This window comes from Mercenaria mercenaria, chromosome 2, assembly GCF_021730395.1.
Source record: "Mercenaria mercenaria strain notata chromosome 2, MADL_Memer_1, whole genome shotgun sequence".
Taxonomy (NCBI): Eukaryota; Metazoa; Mollusca; class Bivalvia; order Venerida; family Veneridae; genus Mercenaria; species Mercenaria mercenaria.
In genome coordinates, this window is record NC_069362.1 from 50,819,896 (window position 1) to 50,843,132 (window position 23,237).

The 23,237-nt window shown below is 34.7% G+C and overlaps 1 protein-coding gene across 2 annotated transcripts; it reads right to left on the reverse strand.

Annotated features, from left to right (window-relative positions):
* Window positions 1–45: 45 nt before the first annotated feature.
* LOC123563941 (uncharacterized) lies at window positions 46–21,717 on the reverse strand. 2 transcript variants are annotated; one of them, XM_045357118.2, is made up of 5 exons: window positions 21,562–21,717; window positions 11,605–12,180; window positions 11,146–11,304; window positions 10,467–10,752; window positions 46–4,086 (listed from the first exon to the last, which is right to left on the reverse strand). In XM_045357118.2, exons 2-5 carry the CDS (start codon window positions 12,145–12,147, stop codon window positions 1,400–1,402), a joined length of 3,675 nt encoding a protein of 1,224 aa, XP_045213053.2. In that variant the 5' UTR covers window positions 12,148–12,180; window positions 21,562–21,717; the 3' UTR covers window positions 46–1,399. The 2 variants fall into 2 exon arrangements, with proteins under 2 accessions (XP_045213053.2, XP_045213054.2); XM_045357119.2 differs by lacking the exon at window positions 21,562–21,717 and adding an exon at window positions 15,859–20,812.
* Between the last annotated feature and the right edge of the window lie 1,520 nt (window positions 21,718–23,237).

Genomic DNA, 23,237 nt, shown 5'->3' on the forward strand with positions numbered 1-23,237 from the left:
GCTTTTTAATGTTAATTATGATGGTGAAATCTAAAACAAGGAGTGTTCGACACATAAGATTCATTTAATGCTCTTAGTCAATAATGTACAATATCAAAAATAACAAATGCTTATAGCTCTGAAAAAAAAATGTCCAAATTAAATAAAAATCTTATACAGCATCTGTATTTTCTATTTTACTGTGAAAAAAGGCGTTTTAGCCAAAACCGTATGGAATTTCATGTCCATGATGTTAAATGATATCACTGTATACAATTAAAGAGAATTCATATACTAAGCCATTTACTATAGGTAACAAGAAGCTGCATTCGATAAACGCTTGATGCCCCCGGTGGCATCCTTGTCGATACACAGTAACCAAAGTCCAAAACGAGGTCAAGGTTAAGGTCAAACTGAGGTCAGGTGATGTTTGAAGATGAGGAATGGTCACAGGATACATCTGCACTAGTATCAAGCCATTCTAGTAAGGGGTATTGATGCTAGAGCAAACGGTCCCATTTGGTTAACCAAGAGATGGCCCATACAAAGCAACCAAAGTCCAAAACGAGGTCAAGGTCAAGGTCAAACTGAGGTCAGGTGATGTTTGAAGATGAGGAATGGTCACAGGTTACATCTGCAGTAGTATCAAGTCATTCTAGTAAGGGGTGTTGATGCTAGACAAACGGTCCCATTTGGTTAACCAAAGAGATGACACATACAAAGCAACCCAAGTCCAAAACAAGGTCAAGGTCAAACTGAGGTCAGGTGATGTTTGAAGATGAGGAATGGTCACAGGTTACATCTGCATTAGTATCAAGTCATTCTAGTAAAGGGTATTGATGCTAGACGAAACAGTCCCATTTAGTTAACCTCGTACAGACGGACGAACGGACGAACGTTCCCACAGATGGACAAAAAGTACCCAATAAACACTACGGAATGAACAGAATTTACTGTTACCTTTTGTTCCCTGTACCCAACAAATGTTCATTCGTGGGCTTGAACAGACGGACAAACGGAAGGACGGGCATGCCAGTCACTATATGCCTCCCGCATCAGTAGATGCCAGTGGCATAAAAAAAAGCAGAGTGAAATAGCCATGAAAGAATTCTGAGATCTGTTACTTTTATCACATATTGACATAATGGTAAATTAAAGTGAACAAAAATTTCGACCAAATGGAAGTACTCCGAGCATGGGTGTGAAGCCTGAAAGAAAATTCATGATCACATGTAGTTAAATCTGAAACGAATGGAGATACATAACTCAGACAATAGCAATGCTGTCCTAAATTAAACGCTGTAGATTTTGGTAATAATTCGATAGGTACTATGATCTGTATATATATATCATTTTTACTGAAAACGAAGCAGCAGAGAGGCAGTTTTGAGATATGTCAGTAGAGTTATTTAGTTACTATTCAGTTAGTTCTGACCTTAAAAACAGACCTTTTCCACTGGTCAATTCTGTCTTCAATCACAAAATAATTACTTGACTCGTTCATGTTTTCTTTCATACACATATATTCGTCAGCTGGTTTGACATCACAGCCTACAAGTTCAACTCTTACGGAGTGATCGTAATTTTGAATTTCCTCAAAAAACGTCTTTATTGCTCTACTGGATATTGAAACACGTTTCAGTTTCACATATTCAATCAACTTCACTTTCGGGAAAAGTTTCAAATCTTTACTGCCAAAGTCAACACGATTCAAAAGTAAGTGCCGTAATGTATCCAATAATGGTAGTGTTTCAACCAAGCTCTCAATATCGCTATCAGAATGCAGACCAAAGCCACCAAATGTGTATAATTTAGGAGAGCCTTGAAGGCAACTGAACAAGGACCTTAAAACTCCTGGTTTTACAAATTCTCCAAAGTGGCACTCTTCCAGTGAAGACACCGAGACATTTACTGTGGAAAATGGGGCCAAATTAATCTGCAAGATTCTGAGCTGACTGTGTAATGAAAGATCTAAAATATGACCATTACAATCATCACCATGGTCCTTGCACTTTATATCTCCTATCCCGATCTGCTTGAGCCGTGTTTTCTGATTCAAGTCTTGCAATAGATTTTCAAGTTGGTTATGAGTGAAAACTAAATCCCAAACAGACAAAGATTCCAAATGTGACATTGTTTGAATAGCACTTAAACTGTCATTTGATATGTTAAAATAGTGTTCAACAAATCGGTTTTTCTGCCAGTGACCTGAATGCAAAATTAGATGCTTTAAACTGCATGCAGAAGCTGACAAAATACGATCAAGACTTTGTGTTTCTAAAGTAACCCAAAGATCCAGTTTCTGAAGACACTGCAGTGTTCCAAGTTCATATCGATTTACAATATCACAAAACAGTTGTGGCGACTCCACATCATTTATGTGAATAGACTTTAAACATTTCTGATTCCCTTTTAAAAGTGCTTCAACTTCAGACCCATAACTTTCCATCCTGCGATGTCCATCAAGGAAGAAATCTTCCAGAGAAAGATTAATAGTTTTGTTCATATTTGGATTATTTCTGGAGAATTCTTGCATACAGGCTACTGTCATATCCTGCAAATTCCTTATGACTCTTAAATCATCCCAATAATTTGCTGAACATGTACGTGATCTGTAAAGTTGTGTAAGTTCATCTTCTGTTGCCTGTTTAATCACTTTTTGGAAGAATACATTTAATGTTTCTGGACATAGGCCAGCCATAAAAATGAATACATTTGACATTTCAAGTATATTTTCTACAGTATTGCAGACTGTCATCACATTTTGCAGTGATTCTGAAAACTCGGCTTGCAATGACTGAATGAATAAGGCAGCAAAAAATTCTTGATATGTTTTGTGTGGAAAAAACACCATTGACAACTTCTTTGTAAGCTTCCGTTTCGATGTACTGTGTGCCAATAAACCAGTTTTCATAGCAATATCAAATAAGTCACCTTTTAAATGTTCTTTGGCTACTGAAGAATCAAACAAAAGCGAACACTCCCTTGTTTGTTTAAATAACGTCTCAAATGCTAGTTTTCCTAATGCTAATAAAAGACTCTGATAGTCCTTGAGAAGACTACGGCTTGGCCAGAGTGCTGTCGGTTCACTTTGGTTTTCCATTTTATCATTTCTGGGGAAAAAACTTTCACCCCATTTGTTCTCAGCATGAGAAATATGAAGTTCAATTATATTGATGAAAATGTCGCATTTCGATTTTCCAAGTTTCTGGTTATCGCACCAAAGACATATGAGGTGCATAAGAATAACAGGTGTATACTTTAGTTCTTGAATGTTGTTGTGATTAAGTTCTCTGTTGAAGTCTTCCAATGATTTGGTTGTTTTTAACACACACTCTCCTTTCAATTTTGATAAAACGTTTTTTATCAATTGTTCAGCACCAATGTCATCCAGACCAGTCATTTCAATGTGCTGGCCTATCTGACTTAACTTAATACTTGCTGTTTCAAACTTCCATGGTCTTGTTGTCGTTAGAATTGTACATAGCTTTCTTGGTTTTCTATGTGGAATGTTCACAGCTCTAATCCGACAGTCTGTCTGACCAATTTCAGGATGGGACCATTCGTCAAGGCCATCTAACACTATTAAACAATTTTCACGATGAAGGATATTTTGTAAAAAGTCCAATGTGTACAGCGATGACCTAGATAACTGGCTTATTATCTGTATGTAAATCATATTGTCAACATCACACTCCGTCTTATATGAGTCTCTAAGTGGAAGTATGAAAACAAAATCAAATGATTTCATGATATCCATATCTTCCTTTGATAAAATTCGTTTTTTGTCCTCGTTTGGTTCATTTGCAAGACACCAAGTAACTGCCAGCCATTTTCCAAATGCTGTTTTTCCAACACCTGCATCAGATGTCAAATATATTTCCTTACATCGATTTGTATATTTGAAAAATATATCTCGATAGCAGTTTACTATCTTTTTTGATTTCAAACGCTCACTTTCAAATGCTGAAGTCTGGTTATCAATACAGTGTAATGTCGGTTGTACATAAAACTCTGTTATCAGTATATCATTTTCCTCAATCAAAGGAGACAGTGAAATGGTCCCATGCTGATTCAGATTGAAATCTAGTAGATCTTCTTTTAAATCTAAAAAACAGAATGATAATCTTAAGCATTATAATCATTCATACGCTAACAGAAACTAGAAATGCTTTTGATAAAAGCACATGTCTCTCACAGCTGCCCCTATCAAAAATGTCTAGTTTATCTGGATGGTCTAGAGGAATGGATCTAATTACATGGTCTGGACGAGTGGATCCAATCAGTAATTCAAGAGCCATAATCCAAAAGTGCCTGGGCAGAATTGGCAAGCTATCGAACTTGGCCGAGGTCTTGTGGTCAAACACATTTTTTTTTCAAGTTCAGTGAAGATCAGATGAGAAATGTTAGACTTAGAGTGCGGACAAGCTTGTGACAGACACACTGACAAACAGGCTGGAGTAAATCAATGTCTCCCACACCACTGTGTGATGGGAGACATAATAAGTAGCATGTCCAATTTACACGATCTATAACAAGAGAAGTCAAGAATTGCCAACTTTATCTCATACATTCATAATAAAAGTACAAAACCAAACTTAGAATAGTTAATCAGATATTCCAGACTAACATTATGCATAAGCAGCATATATAGGAATCTTTCAACACAATCAAATCAGAAAGTAATCACACAATTAAAACCACATTCGACTCCTATTAATTAGCTTTGACCAACAAACAAATGTGCACACAAGCAATCCAAAAGCATCCTTTAACTCTTACAAGCGACCATAATTTCAACCTACCTTTAAATATATTAGAAATATACTGAAGTGAAGAAAGATATGTATTAACCTTCAGCCTGCTGGTGGCAAGTGGCTCTGCCTTTGCGACCAGTGCAGACCAGGATCAGCCTGCGCATCCGCGCAGTCTGATCATAGTCTGTACTGTTCACTATTCAGTCAGTATATTTTCAGTGAACGCCCCTTTGAATAATAAATGGTATTGTCCAAACTGAATGATGGACCAGTCCATTTTAGAAATTTAGCAGGGTAAAGGTTAAACAAGTGAATGAAGTAATGCCATGCAATACAAAGTCCACTACTGGAAGGCACCTAATTTTTTCTACTTCAGTATAACATAATGAACTGATATCTGTTAATGATGTATAAACAATATTGTACTATATAATTATGCAATATGTTATAACAAAACACTTGGATTAAAATTTGTATATAACAAGAGCCTCCGTAAGACAGCGCGCTCCACTATTCGGGGATTTGACAGTAAAATGAATATATGTCAAAGGAAGATACACCAAGTGGCATAATTCCATCAAATACACAAATTAGAGTTATTAGGATTGTTACAACAAATGCAGATGATGATGGTAAAGATATATTTTGAGTTTCAAGTCATTACCTTATATAGTACCAAAGTTATGTCCAGAAAATGAAGTTTGTTAAAAAATTTAAGTGTATAAGGGGCATAATTTGGTCAAAAATACAAATCAGAGTTATGGGGATTGTTACCACACATGCAGATGATGGAGATAAAGATACATTTTAAGTTTCAAGTCGTTATCTTATATTGCACTAAAGTAATATGCAGAAAGCAAAGATTGCAAAAAAAACAAATAAGTTCAAAAGGGGCATAATTCTGTCAAAAATACAATTAGAGTTATGCGGTATGTAACCACACATGCAGATGATAATTATAAAGCACTATTTTAAATTTCAAGTCATTATCTTTTAAAGTACCAGAGATATGTCTATTAATAAAGCTTTCGAAAAAAATTTAACATGAAAATAATTCCAAGTATAACTCCTTGGTTACCTTGACCTTGGGTATAATGGGCCCAGCCCCTGCATATACTATGTTTGTATGCTGGACAATGTTTATAAGAACTTACAGTAAGGTATAAGCAAAAGTAACAAAGTTATGACAGAAAAACAAAGGTTGCCGAAAAACTTTAACCTCAAAAATAGCCAAAAAACTTTAACCTCAAAAATAACCTAAGTATAAGCCCTTAGTGACCTTGACCTTGGATAAAATGGGCCCAGTCCCTGTACATACTTTGTTCGCATACTGGACAATGTCTATGTGAAGTTACAGTAAGATATAAGCAATAGTAACAAAGATACGACAGAAAAACAAAGGTTGACGAAAACTTTAACCTTAAAAATAACCTAAGTACAACACCTTGGTGACCTTGACCTTGGGTATAATGAGCTCAACCCCTAAATATATTTTGTTTGCATACTAGACAATGTTTATGTGTAGTTACAGTAAGATATAAGCAATATTAACAAAGATATGACAGAAAAAGAAAAGGTTGCCGAAAAACTTTAACCTTAAAAATAACCTAAGTATAACAGCTTGGTGACCTTCACCTTGGGTATAATGGGCTCAGCCCCTACACATACATTGTTTGTATACTGGACAATGTTTATGTGAAGTTACAGTAAGATATAAGCAATAGTAACAAAGATATGACAGAAAAACAAAGGTTGCTGAAACTTTTACCAAGAAGGGTCATGCCGACGCAGACACTGGGGCGAGTAGTATAGCCCCCCTATTCTCCAAATAGTGGAGCTAAAAACCTATAGTTGTTTTCATATAGCTTTTTTTTGCCAGTTATCAAAAAGATATCATATAAGTTATATATAGTAAAAAAAAAACATTCTATATACATAGGTCAAAATACACCTAAAACTTGGATTAACATGCATGTTGTACCACAGAAAACAGGTCTCGATTTTTCCCTACAGCCTGTAATTACAATATAAGCTAATTATAGTAACAACAAAGGGACATAATTCCTAAAACAAGGGTGCCTAATGGTGGTGAACATTTGTGCTAAGTAGCATCAAAATCCCTCCATGCATGAAGAAGAACTGCTTTGGAAAAAGTCATTCTTGAATTTGGCATTTGACCTCTAAGTGTGACCTTGACCTTAGACCTAGGGACCTGAATCTTGCACACAACAATCTGTCTTATGTTAGTGAATATTTATGCCAAGTTACATCAAAATCCCTCCCTGTGCGAAGAAGAAATGTTCCAGACAAAGTCATTCTTGTATCTGACCTTTGGCTTCTATGTGTGACGTTGACCTTTGATCTAGGGACCAGGTTCTTGTGCATGACACTCCATCTCACAGTGGTGAACATTTGTGTCAAGTAATATTCAAATCCTGTTTTGCATGACAAAGTTTTACACCAGACAGGAAAAAGTCCCATTGACCTTTGATCTCAAGGTGTGACCTTGACCTTTAAGCTAGAGTTCTGGCCTTGATGGATGACAGAGTTCTGAACTGGACAGAAAAAAACCCCAACTATTGACCTTTGACCTCCAATTATGACCTTCATCTTTGAGCTAGTGGTCCGGGTTTTTTGCATGACATGTCGTCTCATCATGGGGAACATTTGTGGCATGTAATATTAAAATACCTTCATGGATGGCAGAGTTATGGGCCAGACAGGAAACAAGAGCTGTCAAATGACAGCCCGCTCGACTATTCGAAGAATTGATTGAAGAATGGGCTCAAAATATTACCACAGATATTCAGACAAAAGAAAAAAAAAGATTAGACAAACAATGTTCTTTGTGGATTTCAGTAAGTCTTGCACTAAATGGCAATGTGTGAACCAATTTCAAAGTCCAAAAAGGGTCATAATTCAGCCAAAATAGTTGTCAGAGTTTTGTACTCTTGCCTACAGATTGAAATCATGATAATAAACAAGTGTTCAAAGTTTAAAAGCAATATGTCAAATAGTTTTGACAAAAAGTGGATTTGTATGAAAACAGAACAAATTTCCAAGCCCAAATGGGTCATAATTCAGCCAAAATAGATGACAGAGTTATGTACTATTTCCTACAGATAAAGACTATTACTGTAAGTGTACTTATATTAGCGCAGCTAAATTTTGGTGCAAACGTCCTGAATTGAGTAGTTTCCACATATTAGCGCGTACTTGTATTAGCGCAGTATCACCAGCGCTAAAATAGCCAGTTGGTGGCTGAATGGTATTCGTAATCAGACCTGGGGTCAATTACTTTAAAATGTAATTAATTAAATTACAATTACATTGGGAAATGTCCAATTAAATTACAATTACCATTACATACAATTTAGCAATGTAATTAATTAAATTACAATTACATTGGCAATTGTAATTAATTACATTCAATTACAATACCAAATGTGGTACTTCTTACATGAACACTGCAGCAAAGTTCTTACTTTGTACTACACAAACATGATAATCCACATGTAAACTGATTTCAGTTACTTCAAAATTGAATTTAAGCTCAAAGTAAAATCTGTGTTTGCGGGAGAACATTACTCTGTCTTTAATATTATTGCAAAAGGAGCTACAAGTCAGCCCTAATTAATAGTTAATACATCGTCAAGCAGAATTTGGTTAGAGAAGATGCATGTAAAGTCGGGTATTTCTCTGAGGTCTGAATTTCTCTGAAGTTTATAGGATCATGGTTCTGCAATATGTTTCAAATTTAACTAGTCTAGTTCAGTATTTAATCATTTACATTTTAAACATACATTTTAAGTTTTTATCCTTGACACTACAAGTTATCCAAAGGACCACATTGAAAATAAGTTGTAAAACATTCATGAGTCATCCTAGAATAACTATGTCACTAAAACTGTAGAATACTCATAATGTCTACAATAATAATTAAATTTTTTATCTTGTTAGAACTGTGAAATGCTATGTTGTTTATATCATTTAATACAAAAAATTTTATCACAGATAAAAATGACTAAACTAAATGCTAAGCATTTCAATTTTTGCTCCAATAAAAATCTAAATAATAATTATGCAAATAACAATTCCAAATCCTAATTTGATAATTTTCTCCAAAAACATAGTGACAAACATCATCAAAGATTACCAGTTGGTTCTAATGAAACAAATATCAGAACAAAGGAGCTATGTCCAAGGGGTTAACACCTACCATAATATTCTATTGTTATTTTTCACAGCTATGAAATGCTTATTAGCAGGTTAAAGTGAAGTGTCACTGGTAATAAACACAAAATAATAATCCAGTTTGTTGAACAAATTATATATACTATTTGTTCAACAAACTGGATTAGCATTGTGCCATGTAATTGGAAAGTAATTGAAATGTAATTGTCAATTACACCCTAAAAATGTTCTGTAATTAATTAAATTACAATTACATGTAATTGATAAATGACACAATTACAAATTACATTCAATTACTTGGGAAATGTAATTTAATTGCAATTAATTACAATTACATTTTTAATTACCCCAAGTCTGTTCGTAATGAAATCGACCAGGCACGCACATAAAAATGCACAGGTCTACAGTATGACATAAAATCTACATTCGTTTAGATTAGTGTTAATCTGTAAACTGTAAATTTGTACATGTACACAGTGCAGAATGGTGATAATGGTTTGTTTCCAAATTTGCACTTGGTTTTCAAAGCAGTATAATGTTATGGTGACACTTGTTATTAGTGCGACCGGACAAACTGGCGATCTACTCCGAAGGTGTTATGTATCATGTTCATGGACAGTGTTCTGTTGCATTGTAATTATGGTATTTTCAATACTATAAATATCACTTTTTTAAGCCTTTCATTTGTCTAATATTAGCGCTAGACATGAATTAGTGCATGCCCGATCCCGCTAATAATGCAAAAATTAGTACTCCGCTAATATTAATACACTTACAGTATACTGAAGAAGTGATAAAAGTTTCAAAGCCATATGTCAAACATTTTACACAAAATATTAACTGGTACGAAAAATTAAACCCAGATTTCTTAGTCAAAAGGGGCCATAATTCACCCCAAATCCTTCATAGGAGTTATGTACTCTTGCCTATAACTGGACATGGTGATGGTAAACAAGTGTTGAAAGTTTCAAAGCTTTATCTCAAAAGACTTTGTCAAAATATGAACTGGTACGAAAAACTTAACCATGATTTCTAAGTCAAAAAGGGCCATAATTCAGCCAAAATCCTTGATGGAGTTATGTGCTCTTATAACTGGTCATGGTGATGGTAAACAAGTGTTGAAAGTTTCAAAGCTTTATCTCAAAAGACTTTGTCAAAATAAGGACTGGTACGAAAAACTTAACCAAGGTGTGACGCCTACGCCGACGCCGTGGTGAGTAGGATAGCTCTACTTATTCTTTGAATAGTCGAGCTAAAAAAGCCCTGTTGACCACTGACATTCATTTGTAACCTTGACCTTAGAGCTAGGGGTCCAGCTTTTCAGCATGACACGTTGTCTTATCATGGGGAACATTTGTGCCAAGTGATATTAAAATCCCTTAATGAATGACAGAGTTATGGACCGTACATGATATTGAGGACAGACGGAAGGATGGACGGAGAAGCGCATTCCTATAGTCCCCAAAACTGGTTTTCAACCAGTAGGGAATTAATAAAGCAGGCATCCACTGAAATAATGGTGTTTTTTATAATTACCAATTTTAAGAGCTTGATATTTCTGCTGTTCTGGTGCCATACTTGAATACTCTTTTCGCATATCTAATGCTTTCTGCTCTAGCTCCACTTTCACAGCTGCAAATGCATTTTTTATACTTTGGTACATCACATTCTTTTCTTTCATGAACTTTTCCTCTATCTGATCTATCACTTTGAGCTGAGCATCTTCCATGCTTTGTAAGGAAAGTCTAGTATGCTCATCTATAGCATCTCTCAGGACATTTGTTACATCATGTAAAGCAATTGGTAAGGTATCGTTCTTCAACTGAAAATCAAAATATAACTGTTTTTGTTGCATTTAACTTTGCAACTACACAATTATAGGTAATATGTTGACTTTCCAGCTTTGAAGGTGGTGGAAGACCCCAGGTACACCACCTGCATTATTTCATCAAAAGCGGGTACCTGGGTAGCACCACCAACCTTCTGTAAGCCATATCAGTGAAGGGCAAATGATTTGAAGTCAGCAAACCATAACCACTTGGCCACTGATGCCCCCCCCACCTCCTCAAAATAACTGCCCACATTTATATTTTATTAGCTACAGGTACTGTATGGTGTCCTGCACATACCTCAATACTTTAAAATCTTAACAGAAACCATGTACTTTGTCTGCAAGGCTTTATGTATTTAACAAATTCAATAAAAAATTTGATACTTTTTCTAACTTAGTCACTGCCTGTTTCGCTGTCACATTATCTGCCAGACACTGTGAGGATGACAAGCATGTGATAAATGTTTGGAGAATTCTGTGCACTTCAGTGTCATCAAAAAGGAGGTTTGCACAATGTCTCACTTTGTTTCCACATTCTCTAGCCTGCAAAAATTAAATTAGAAAACTATTAGGAAAATTGTATCTGTGGTTAACTAACTTCAATTTCAGTGTGTTAAAACACAATCAGATGCTAGAGTTGTGACACATAGCTTTATAGCTTTGACAAAGTATCGTTTGAGAATTTCAACTAAAGACACAAACTTATCAATTAAAAAATATATATTGTTGACTCAGTGCAAAAGCAGTTACCCACTTTGTGCTGAGGTGACATACTACATGTATATTCATTACCAGCCATCCCACTCCTTACTCTATAAAGTAATACATTGCAAAAATAGATACCTCAATGCAAGCTGCTTCATCAACTTCATTCTCAAATCTGGAATGATTCATCAGGACACTTAACAGACCATTCAAGTCCGTCTCGTTTGATGACATCACTTTAGAATATGCAGATGGCGGCATACAACATTTTGCAATCTCCCAGGAATCAGTGCACCATCTGTGCGGACACGTGTTGCTCCAAGATGGGAATTTATGTCTATGAAACTGTCTAATTTTGTCTCTGAACTTGTGGCAAACATTTTTGGGGCAAGGTTTATACTTTTTGTCTGCTGCACAATGAAATTTGCAAGCCCCTGACTTGACCGAGCACATAAACTTTGTCTGACATGGTAAAATGTTCTCTATTGAACAACTAGAACAAAAGTCAGAGTTTTCTATCTGCTCTTGTTCAAATATTTCATTTAAAACATCTTCATGGAATTTGCCAATAACATTCTTCACTTGATCTTCAATACCGTCTCTTGTTATGTTAACAGCTAACATAGATTTCAGCCAATTCTGGAAATGTGTGTCAGTCAGCTTTGAGAAACAATCTTCCATGTTTGCCTCTGCTCAATCCTGACAACGTAAAAACTGAAAAAATAAATGTAAATACACTAAATGTTAGGCAAACTTGATAAAGAATATGGGAGTAAATTAAATTTTAAAATTGGATAAATACTTCATAATTATCAGTCACAAACTACATGTAATAATTTTTCTCTCCCTGAATTTCTCAGGTATAACAATGTTACATAGTAAATGTAACTTTTATTTTGAATATGTGGTGGAAAAATGAATACATGGAAGAAATGCAGGATATTTCTATAGATCTTTGCCTTTGCAATTCAAAATTGCTATTGTAAATTGAAACTAAAATCAAGCCTGGTCAGGCACGTAGCAAGGACCTTATTCATAGTATGCAGGGTGGTGTAGAGGGGTACGACCTAGGGGTATCCCCCATGAATTTTTTTTTTTAATGACAACGGCAAATGGTGCATTTTGGGGTATATTTGAAGTAAATACAGTGAAATTAAACTTTCTTTTTTTAATAAATTTCATACAAAATGTATTATTTCAGTAGACCAACACACATGTGAAAAGATATGCAGCAGGTCTGCAAGTAGTCAAAAGAGACATTTTTATTATAGATATTTTTCAGTACATGCAAAGGATCCAGCCGATATACACTCTAAATACAGAGCAAATCTCCCATCCCTTTTCTATTTAAATTGACCAATCATTTTAACAAAGTAAATGGTCTCATCTCTTAATACATCGGTTTAAAAAAAAACAACGAAGTCTTTTGTCATAAACTCAAAATAAATCAACAAAGACATACCAAAGGGCGATATCAAAAATGTTCCAAGTGTTTCTTTAGAATGTTTGCTTTTATGTTCACTTTCATGATAAGCCTGCAATAACCCTTGTTGTTTTTTAACAGTAGTTCGGAAATTTCTATGCATCTATGCATTATTCAACGGTGTGATCAGATTTCTAGGGCCGTTCTTAAGAAAACAATGCTAAAGACCGAACGAGATTTGCAGAGATGTTGTGATGTCCTGTTGCATATATTAGTGTTATTTCATTTCAGTCTGTTGATTTGTTCAAATTTAAGATGACAGTGAGTTACTAATTGGTTTTAATATAGGTTACTCCTGATTTTTCAACAACTCAAATTTAATGTGCTGGTGCTCTCGTGAACATAAAGCCAAATGAAGGACATTACAGCCCAGAGGCATGCCTTCGTATGGTGCACATCCCTGAAAAACCCTTGACAACGGCATACATACAAAGACAAAGATGCATATATTTAGATGAAAATCCTGAAACATTTAGACATTCTAACTATGAGTTGCATACAACATCCTCCATTAAATGATATAGGCCCCTTAATATGATATGGATACAATGCTTTGGATTATCCAATTTAATTGTGCATGCTTGCCAGATTTTCATTACGCAGCTGCTGTATTTGCGTACAGGTAGCTACGGGCCTGCTGGTATGCTGCTGTTTATTTTGTGTATCTATGCTTATAGTCACTACCAGTTACCAATGTGGACAACCAAAGAAGATTGTTAGTAGTTTTAGTGGACAGTGCAAGACACATAAGTCATTTCAATATCAGAAGCTTCTCTGCTATTAACATTTCAGGTGTAAAGCATCTTATCTAGAAGTTATTAATTTTAGTTACAGAAACAGTGGCATTGACTCAAAATCCTAGTTCCACAGTCTGGCTTCTTTAATACTACTGAACCATTACATCTGTTATCAACTACAGTTAAAACCACACTTATGTGTCTTGCAATATCCAATAAATTTGTTTAAGTAGTAAATTATATCATGTCTAGATGATAATATTTACATCCTCGTTTCCTTGGCAAAAAGGAAATGAATAGAAATTTTACATGCATATGAATAAATGCTGACAGAATACCACATAAAACGATTAACATACAAACAAGTTTTAAATTTTACAAGCGAAATTCCAAAAGATCAACTATGGAAAGCTACAAAACTGCACTTAAAAATCAACTGAGATTAAACTTTCTTCAAAGGCATTCATACAAAAAGCTGTTTGCTTATGTTAAAACAGACACCTGTAACTTAAAATTCTATGATACTACTACAGCCACTTAGCAAAATTAATCTTCTTACACCAAACTTGATGTTTTGCCAGTACTTTAAAACTTGGTACTAAAAGTATTTTTACTGCTTAATGTTAACCAGACTGGTGGGACAGACTTTAGTACACTGCATTGTCAAGTTCAACAAGAGAAAATAAAGCAATTTGATTACTTATTAATTTTCAATAGTCACAAAATACACATTATATATGGTGATGTATAATACATGTACCTTTCTAAATATGCATAATTTTTTATCTTTCAGCATGAAACACCAGATGCAATATTTACACAAATGGCATAGTCACAAGCAAAATGTAAGATATGGTGTTTAAGAGTAAAAGATATTTTGATTTAACATATAAAACAAAGTTTCATTTCATTTCATGTATTTTATTAACTTTACCCAATTTTAGAGTTTCTTCCCAGTGAAAAATATAATCGATATTTTCCACTACAAAAATACCTGATATATTTCACTCTAATTTTCAATAAATTCACTGAAGAACATGTAATAAGCAATGAAATTGGTTATAGAGCTTGTGACTATACATACAGTCAATAAAAATGTGTTACCTACTGTATTTTTTCTACTATTTCCAGCTTACACAAAACTTATACAGCATTTTTATACACTATTCCATGCTTGAGTGACCGTGTCTCATAATCATTCGAAAAAATGATGTTGTAATTTTATGACCTTTTTTTATTGTAAATGAGGTATAACCCTCTGCCAATGCCCATATATAGGTAAAGATGAGATCAAAATTTATCGCTTGTTTCCCTCAAATAGGAAATACTGTATAAAATGTCAAAAAAGTTTTGGATACAGAGGCTCACTCATTAGCCGTGAGCCTTGTTTGGTAAGACGTCTATTGCCATTAGTGACCTATGTATTCGTGGTAATAAGGGCTAATGTTTTGTTATATATGAGGTGACTACTGTAAAATCATTATTAGTTGTTGGGCATTACTTTTTGTGGACTTGTGGTGGAGTGGACCCAAACAAGAGCTGTCACAGCTGACAAATGTCCCCGAAGCCAGCCCAAGAATGATACAGTTGTCAGCGCAAAATATGCCACAATAGCTTAGGTATGAATAATGCTTTGACCTTTAACTTGACCTGGGAGACCCAGGTCATAAACATGACACACCTCAATAAGGTTAACTTTTGTATCAAACTATTTTAAATTTCCTTGATAAGTGGCATTGCTATGGACCAAACGAGAAACAGACCCTGTTAACCGTTGACTTTTAAGTGTGGCCTTGACCTTGGTGTTAGGGGTCTGAATCTTGCGCAAGACACATCATCTCATTATAGGGAACATTTATGCCAATTAATTTCAAAATCCCTCCATGGATGGCAGAGTTATGGACCGAACACGAAACAGACCCTGTTAACCTTTGACCTCTAAGTGTGACCTTGGAGCTAGGAGTCTGGGTCTTGTGCACAACACATCATCTCATTATGGTGAACATTTATGCCAAGTTATTTCAAAATCCCTTCATGGATGGCAGACACGGACAAACACACAGTGCAATTTTAATATGCCCACCTTTGGGGGCATAAAAATTACATTCAAATGAAAAAGTGTAACGCCGATTCATATATTTTATGGAACAGTCAAGCTAATAAAGTACTTACATAATAAAATATCCTCATTTTACAGACTCACAGTTTAATAGGTTCTCAAGCACATTCATTTATGATTCTTTAAAGTAACTAAATGCACACTTGTTCAAATAATTGCCTTTCGAACTTTCATTCTTATTTCTAGCTCAAGTACTTCCCCCTCCTTTGAAGTATTCCTTGTTGCTTGATGAAGGATAAAAATGCTTTATTTCACATGCAGTTTCCTCACACAATGTGTCACAAGGCATGTTTTCCATTAACATATACCTCACATGACAACATGACATTTGTACATATGAAATACTGTTCTTTCGGATAATTGTGACTACATTAAAGCTTACGCTTTCCAAATCAAGGATTTTTCCAAAGCAATATATAATGAGGCTGATCTATTTATTTTGTTGGGTTTAACCTTGCTCCATCACAATTATAGGTCATATGATGACTTTCCAACTTTGATGGTGGAGGAAGACCCCAGTTGCCCCTTCGTGCAGTAATATGATAATGAGTGGGCACCTGGGTAGAACCAGCAACCTTCCATAAGCCAGCTGGATAGCTTCCTCACATGAAGAATTCAACCCCCAGAGTGAGGCTCGAACCCACATCGATGAGGAAAAATATGCAGTTGAAGTAACATTGTAAGTGTATACATTGTACTGTGAAAACACTATTTTTTGGGCATGAAGTTTCATGTTTCTGGCAAAAACAGCTCTTCTGTAGGGATATGGATTCATAGATTTCAACTTCTTGACATAAAATGAATGGTCATTTATGTGGTCACTTGCATGGATTTAATTTTGTGGACAGATCAAACATCAAGATACGCAAAAAAATAATCAAAGAAATTTAATGAATTCAAAGTATCTGATTTTTTTTATCAATTCTCTGTATGCTGCTCATCACAATACTTATGTTGCTTAGCACCAAACCTTGATGTCAATACATTAAATATTTAAAAATGCTGAGAATTTTATCACTTATACCTGTATTTGTACCAGTACATATCAAAAACGTTAGTGATATTCCAGTATTTTTTCAAGAAATAGATCGATTAATTTCATGTTAAATTACTCATTCAATTAAAGAAGGCAGACAGATGCTGTTTTATTGAATAAAATCTTGGCAATACAACTAACAAGAGGGTCATGATGATCCCTGATTGCTCACCTGAGTAATATGAGCTACATGTTTCAAATGTCAAACGGATGCTAAAATATTAAGTAGATCAGTAGGTCATATTCATGGTCACTGGAAGTCATTTTAAAGATCAGAGTGCAAAGCTGTACATGTCATCCAAAATATTCAAGGCTGTATCTTAAACTGGAGGGTCATGATGACCTTGGATCGCTCACCTGAGTAAAATGAGCTACATGTTTCAAATGTCAAACTGATGATAAAATATTAAGAAAGTCAGTAGGTCACATTCATGATCAATGAAATTCAGTTTTACGATTTGTGTGCAAAACTGTGTATGTCATCAAAATTTCAAGGCTGTATCTTAAAAAACAAGAAAGTAGGTCAGTAGGTCAAGGTCACAGTCAAGTGACATCATATTACTTGGGGTATCAGGTAATTATAATCAAACAGTCCTGTAAATAGGATCAGATGATTTTTTTAAGTATTTTTCCTATATAACTCACATATTAACTGACCCCAGGACGGGGCCTCTTTTAACCCCAGGGGCATAATTTGAACAATTTTGGTAGAGGACCACTAGACAATGCATCATACCAAATATCAAAAGCCTAGGTCGTGTGGTTTCAGACAAGAAGATTTTTAAAGCTTTTTCCTATACAAGTCTATATAAAACTTGGGACCCCAAGGGCAGGGCCTCTTTTCACCCAAGGGGTACAATTTGAACAATTTTGGTTGAGGACCATAAGACAATGCTACAAACCAAATATCAAAGGTCTAAGTGTTGTGGTTTCAGACAAGAAGATTTTTAAACTTTTTTTCCTATATAAGTCTATGTAAAACTTGGGACCCCCGGGGCGGGGCCATATTTGATCCTAGGGGAATAATTTGAACAATCTTGGTAGAGGACCACTAGATGATGCTACATACCAAATATCAAAGCCCTAGGCCATGTGGTTTTGTACAAGAAGATTTTCAAAGTTTTCCCTATATAAGTCTATATAAACCATGTGACCCCCTGGGGGGCCATATTTGACCCTAGGGGGATAATTTGAACAATCTTGGTAGAGGACCACTAGATGTTGCTACATACCAAATATCAAAGCCCTAGGCCATGTGGTTTTGTACAAGAAGATTTTCAACGTTTTCCCTATATAAGTCTATAGATATAAACCATGTGACCCCCGGGGCGGGGCCATATTCGACCCTAGGGGGATAATTTGAACAATTTTGGTAGAGGACCACTAGATGATGCTACACACCAGATATCAAAGCCCTAGGCCCTGTGGTTTTGGACAAGAAGATTTTTAAAGTTTTTTCCTTTTGGTTGCATTCCTGTGAAGTTTGGTGTAATTCTGCCCAGTGGTTTTCAAGAAGAAGATTTTTTTAGAAATTGACAACGGATGACGGACATCAAGCGGTCACAATAGCTCACCTTGTCACTTCGTGACAGGTGAGCTAAAAAAAAACAAGAAAGTAGGTCAGTAGGTCAAGGTATAAGGTCACAGTCAAGTGACCCCTAATCACTTGGGGTCATCAAGTAATTATAATTAAACAGTCTAGGAAATATGATCAGATAACTTTTGAAGTATTTTTCCTATATAAATCACATAATAAGTGACCCCAAAGGTGAGGCCTCTTTTAACCCCAGGGGCATAATTTGAACAATCTTGTCAGAGATCCCCTAGGCAATGCTACATACCAAATATCAAAGGCCTAGGGCTTGAACTTTCAGACAAGGTTTTCTCCTATATAAGTCTATGTAAAACTCTGAACCCCTAGGGCAGGGCCTCTTTTCACCTCCGGTGCATAATTTGAACTATTTTGGTAGAGGAACACTAGGCAATGCAACATACCAAATATCAAAAGCCTATGCCTTGCAGTTTCAGGCAAGAAGATTTTTAGTTTTTTCCAATATAAATCTATGTAAAACTTTGGACCCCCTCTTTTCACCCCAGGGGCATAATTTGAATAATTTTGGTAGAGGAACACTACGCAATGCTACAATGCTAAGGCCTAAGTCTTGTGGTGTCAGACAAGAAGATTTTTGAAGTTTTTTCCAATATAAGTCTATGTAAAACTTGGGATCCCCAGGACGGAGCCTCTTTTCACCCCAGGGGCACAATTTGTATAACCTTCAAAGAGGACCATTAGATGATGTCACATGCCAAATATCAAGGCTCTATGCCTTGCGGTTTTCAATAAGAAGATTTTTAAAGTTTTTCGTATTGGTTGCCATGGCAACCAGAGTTCTGCATGGATTTCAATTCTTTGAGCAATTTAAAGGGGGCCACCCAATGATCATACTTGTAAAGTTTGGTGTAATTCTGCCCTGTGGTTTTCAAGAAGATTTTTTTTAGAAATTGTTGACACATGACGCACTATGGACATTGAGGGGTCACAAAAGCTCACCTTGAGCCTTTGGCTCAGGTGAGCTAAAAACATAAGGACAAAGTGTCCAATCAATAATCTTACCATAAAGGTTATAACACACTAAATAGTTGTTGTTCTTTATTCCATATAAAACTGACCTATTTCCAATGACCGCAGCACACATCAGGACCCATTTTAAATTTCTGTAACTTACATTTTCTTGAAGAATATTGTCAGTGTTAACTAAAAATCAAAAGAAAAGTGGGAGTCATGTTTGATGCAAGAAAAATAATTTCAGTCAAACACACAAACTGCAAAATCAGCTAAAAAATGAGACCCCAAATTATACTGGTGATGTATGATCTAAGTTTCCATGAAAAAATTTGTCATGTTGTTATTTCATTATGAAAATGCTACCTACATGTCAAGCATAGATCTGTCATGTGATTTTAGCCAAAAAATTGCAAAGAAAATAAGGAAAATAGCTCTACAGAGCAAAAAAACTGAGGACTATTTGTGTCCGCCATTATGCAACTACCATTTTATTTTGCGCCATTTTTCTATTTAGTGTCTGTATGCCTAAAGCTCTAATTATCTTACCTTATGTATACACAGTAAAAATGAGTTTCATTTATAAAGGAAAGTGACATATGGCACTTTAGAGCAACTTTCAGGTGTTACTCTATAAACCTGGCATTGTGTAGAAAGAAAATTGCGTACTTATTTCAGTCAAAGTAAGAAATAATGGATTTAATTTAACTAAAACATGTCAGTAAAATATAAGAAGCATTGAATCTACACAAATTATTTTGGATTCTTCATCCACTTTTCCACTTGTGTATCCTTTTATAACATCTAGATTGATATGACTAACTAAAGTTATAAACCAGAAACAATTTATCTGATGATCCCAGCTGGAAAAAAATCTTGTCTTAGTTACTATAACCTTGACCTTGTGACATCTAAGTTGCTTTTTTCCAAAGTAAAAACATCAACAACAATAAAAAAAGTCATGTCCAGACTTGGATTAGAACCATACGCCATCCCCTACCTCAAAAAATTTTTACATTCAAAAAGGTGCAGTAGACCCACTTTTTTAATCACTGTGCCACTGTGGAATTTTAAATGTTTAAAGATGACCTTGAACTTGATACCACTGACCCAATTTGCCAGACTAACCTTACTTTTTCTATAAGCTACTTACAGGCCAAGTTTCATTTCAATACATCAATCCAAACTAGTTATTGAGTGGAAACTTTTTCTGTTTCAGTGACAAAGACCTTGACCTTGACTGCAATGTATACAATCCAAATTATGAACTTTCTATATAAGCTATCTATTAACCAAGTTTGAATATCTCTCCCCATACTTCAGTTATTGTATGGAAATTAATACAATCTTATAAATATTTGAAAAACCTGAATAAAAAATGTTGAGGTTGCAAATGCAAAGATTTTTGTAAAAAGAATCAGTCATCACCAATATTATAAATGTTTTTACTATAAAATTCATACAAAATTACATCACTTTCAAAATGATGCTGATCACAGGGATCCATCACATGCTATGATAGAGGGGAAAAAATTTTATGATAGAGGGGAATTTTAAAAAAAATTTTTTTAGATTAAATTCAAAACTTATATGTAAAAAAAGATTATTTTGTTTTTTACATACGAGTTCTTGAATTTCATCTAAACAAAATTATCTTTTTTTTTAATTCCCCTCTACCATAAAAATTTATCCCCTCTATCATAGCATGTGACGGATCCCTGAGTGCTGATACACATGATCTTCAAGTTTGTTCTTTTGCTATAATCCAGCAAACTGGAAAGTAGCAACTATATACAAGGAATTCAAATATTACTTCTGAGAACTTTTTACTTTCATTTTCACTCTTTAAACTGAAACTTGATGTATTATATCTTTCTCTTGACAGACATATCATACAAACAGATGAAGTGCTTGATCCCCTTCCTCCCACCCACCCACATCCAAACCACATTATTACTTGTATGTATCTACAATACAAAATAATTTACATGATGAATTACAAGGTAACTATATTAAATAGTGCTATGCTCCAGTATTCTTTGAAATTCAGCTTCATTCCTGTTGTTTAATGTTTAAGAGTTTTCAGTTTAGTAATATAATATAGTATATTTTCTTCTTAAACTCTCTCAGATAAATATGAACTATAAAAACACTTACCACATTAACAACAATTCCTCTGTGTTCTACCACTGTAGTTAGTAAAAAGCAGAATATATGCTTAACATAAGTGTGTATTATTGGATCTGACTTCCCACTGTAGCTAAAACTGTTACACACAATTTACTGAAGCAGATAAACTATATATCAGATACTTGTGCCTGCATGAACATTTTAAAGATATACAGTGCCTTGTTAAAAAATGGCATACAGCTAGTCCCTTTCTTTCTATATAGGGGCTAGCAAATCACAACATTAAAATTCTTTAACAAAAAATCATATATCTTTACAAATATTTTTTCTCCAGAATGTTAAATTAAGAGTTATTTCAATTTAAGCATATAAATCAATTTAATTTAAAGCATAATCACTGTTCAATCTTTAATGTACTGATGTGACCCTTGTTCAAACTATAATTTCAGTAAAATCACTAAAACATGTGTGTCAATCTTTGGTTTCAACATTAAGGCCGAACAAAATTAATGTTTTGTTTCTCAGGTCCCATTGCATACAATTTTGACCCGCCGCATCTAAATTTTTTATCATTTAAAATTGACGAAATTTGAGAAAAGAGAAAATTCAACTAAAAAATGAGGACGAAAGAATAAAAATAAATGAGAACGAATAAATCAAGAACGGTAACTCTGTTCATCTTGATTAATAGGCGTTTAGTGTTCTGTTTGTTTCTATAAGCGTACATAATACATTGATGATTCTTGCCAAAACGAAACTACAAAATTCAAGTTGATATTTTTTTTATTGCATTGAGAACAATTATATAGAAGATGCGTTGTTTTTTTTACATGGGTCAGTTTCTGTGTTCAGTTTTACACCCATTTTCAGCATTATTTCAGTTATATCAGGCTGTCACTTCACCTAACCATCAATCATGGTCTTTCCCAGGAGTGGCAGACAGAAGTTATCTACCCTGATTGTCTGAGTCCATCTGATGGCACAAATGATATTTCAAATCAGTATCTTCATTGGTTACTGAGAAACGCCCATCTTAATTTGAAACAAAGGGAAGTAATTTGACATAAAATCAGTCCATAGCTATCTACCCTGATTGCCTCAGTCCATTTAAAGACAATAATGAAATTTCAAATGAGTTCTATAAATATTTACTGAGATAAATCCATTTTTATTAAAATCAGGGGAGGTAATCATGCATTGACATATGCATGTAGCAAGCCTATACAACAATATATTAGCGAACTATTCATATCGATAAATGTTCAATCAAGAGTTATCTAATATGACTATTTCTTACCATGGAATACATAAATAACATTTCAAACCAATCTCATTAGAAGCTGCTGAGGTGTATTCATTTAGATAAAAAATAAAAGAAGATAATTTGTCATAAATTCAGTCAATATGTATCTTCACTGATTGTCCAAGTCCATCTGTTGACATAAATGAAATTTCAGATCAGTATCTTCATTAGTTACGGAGATATACCCATTTTAATTTGAAAAAGGGAGGTAATTTGAAATAAATCAGTCCATAGTTATCTACCCTGATTGTCTCAGTCCAACAAATGACAATAATGAAATTTCATATAAGTCCTATAATTACTAACTGATATAAATCCATTTTGATTACAATCAGGGGAGGTAATCAGATGTCAAATAACGCTGGAACCTACGACTGGATCTGACAGATTCGTCATGGAA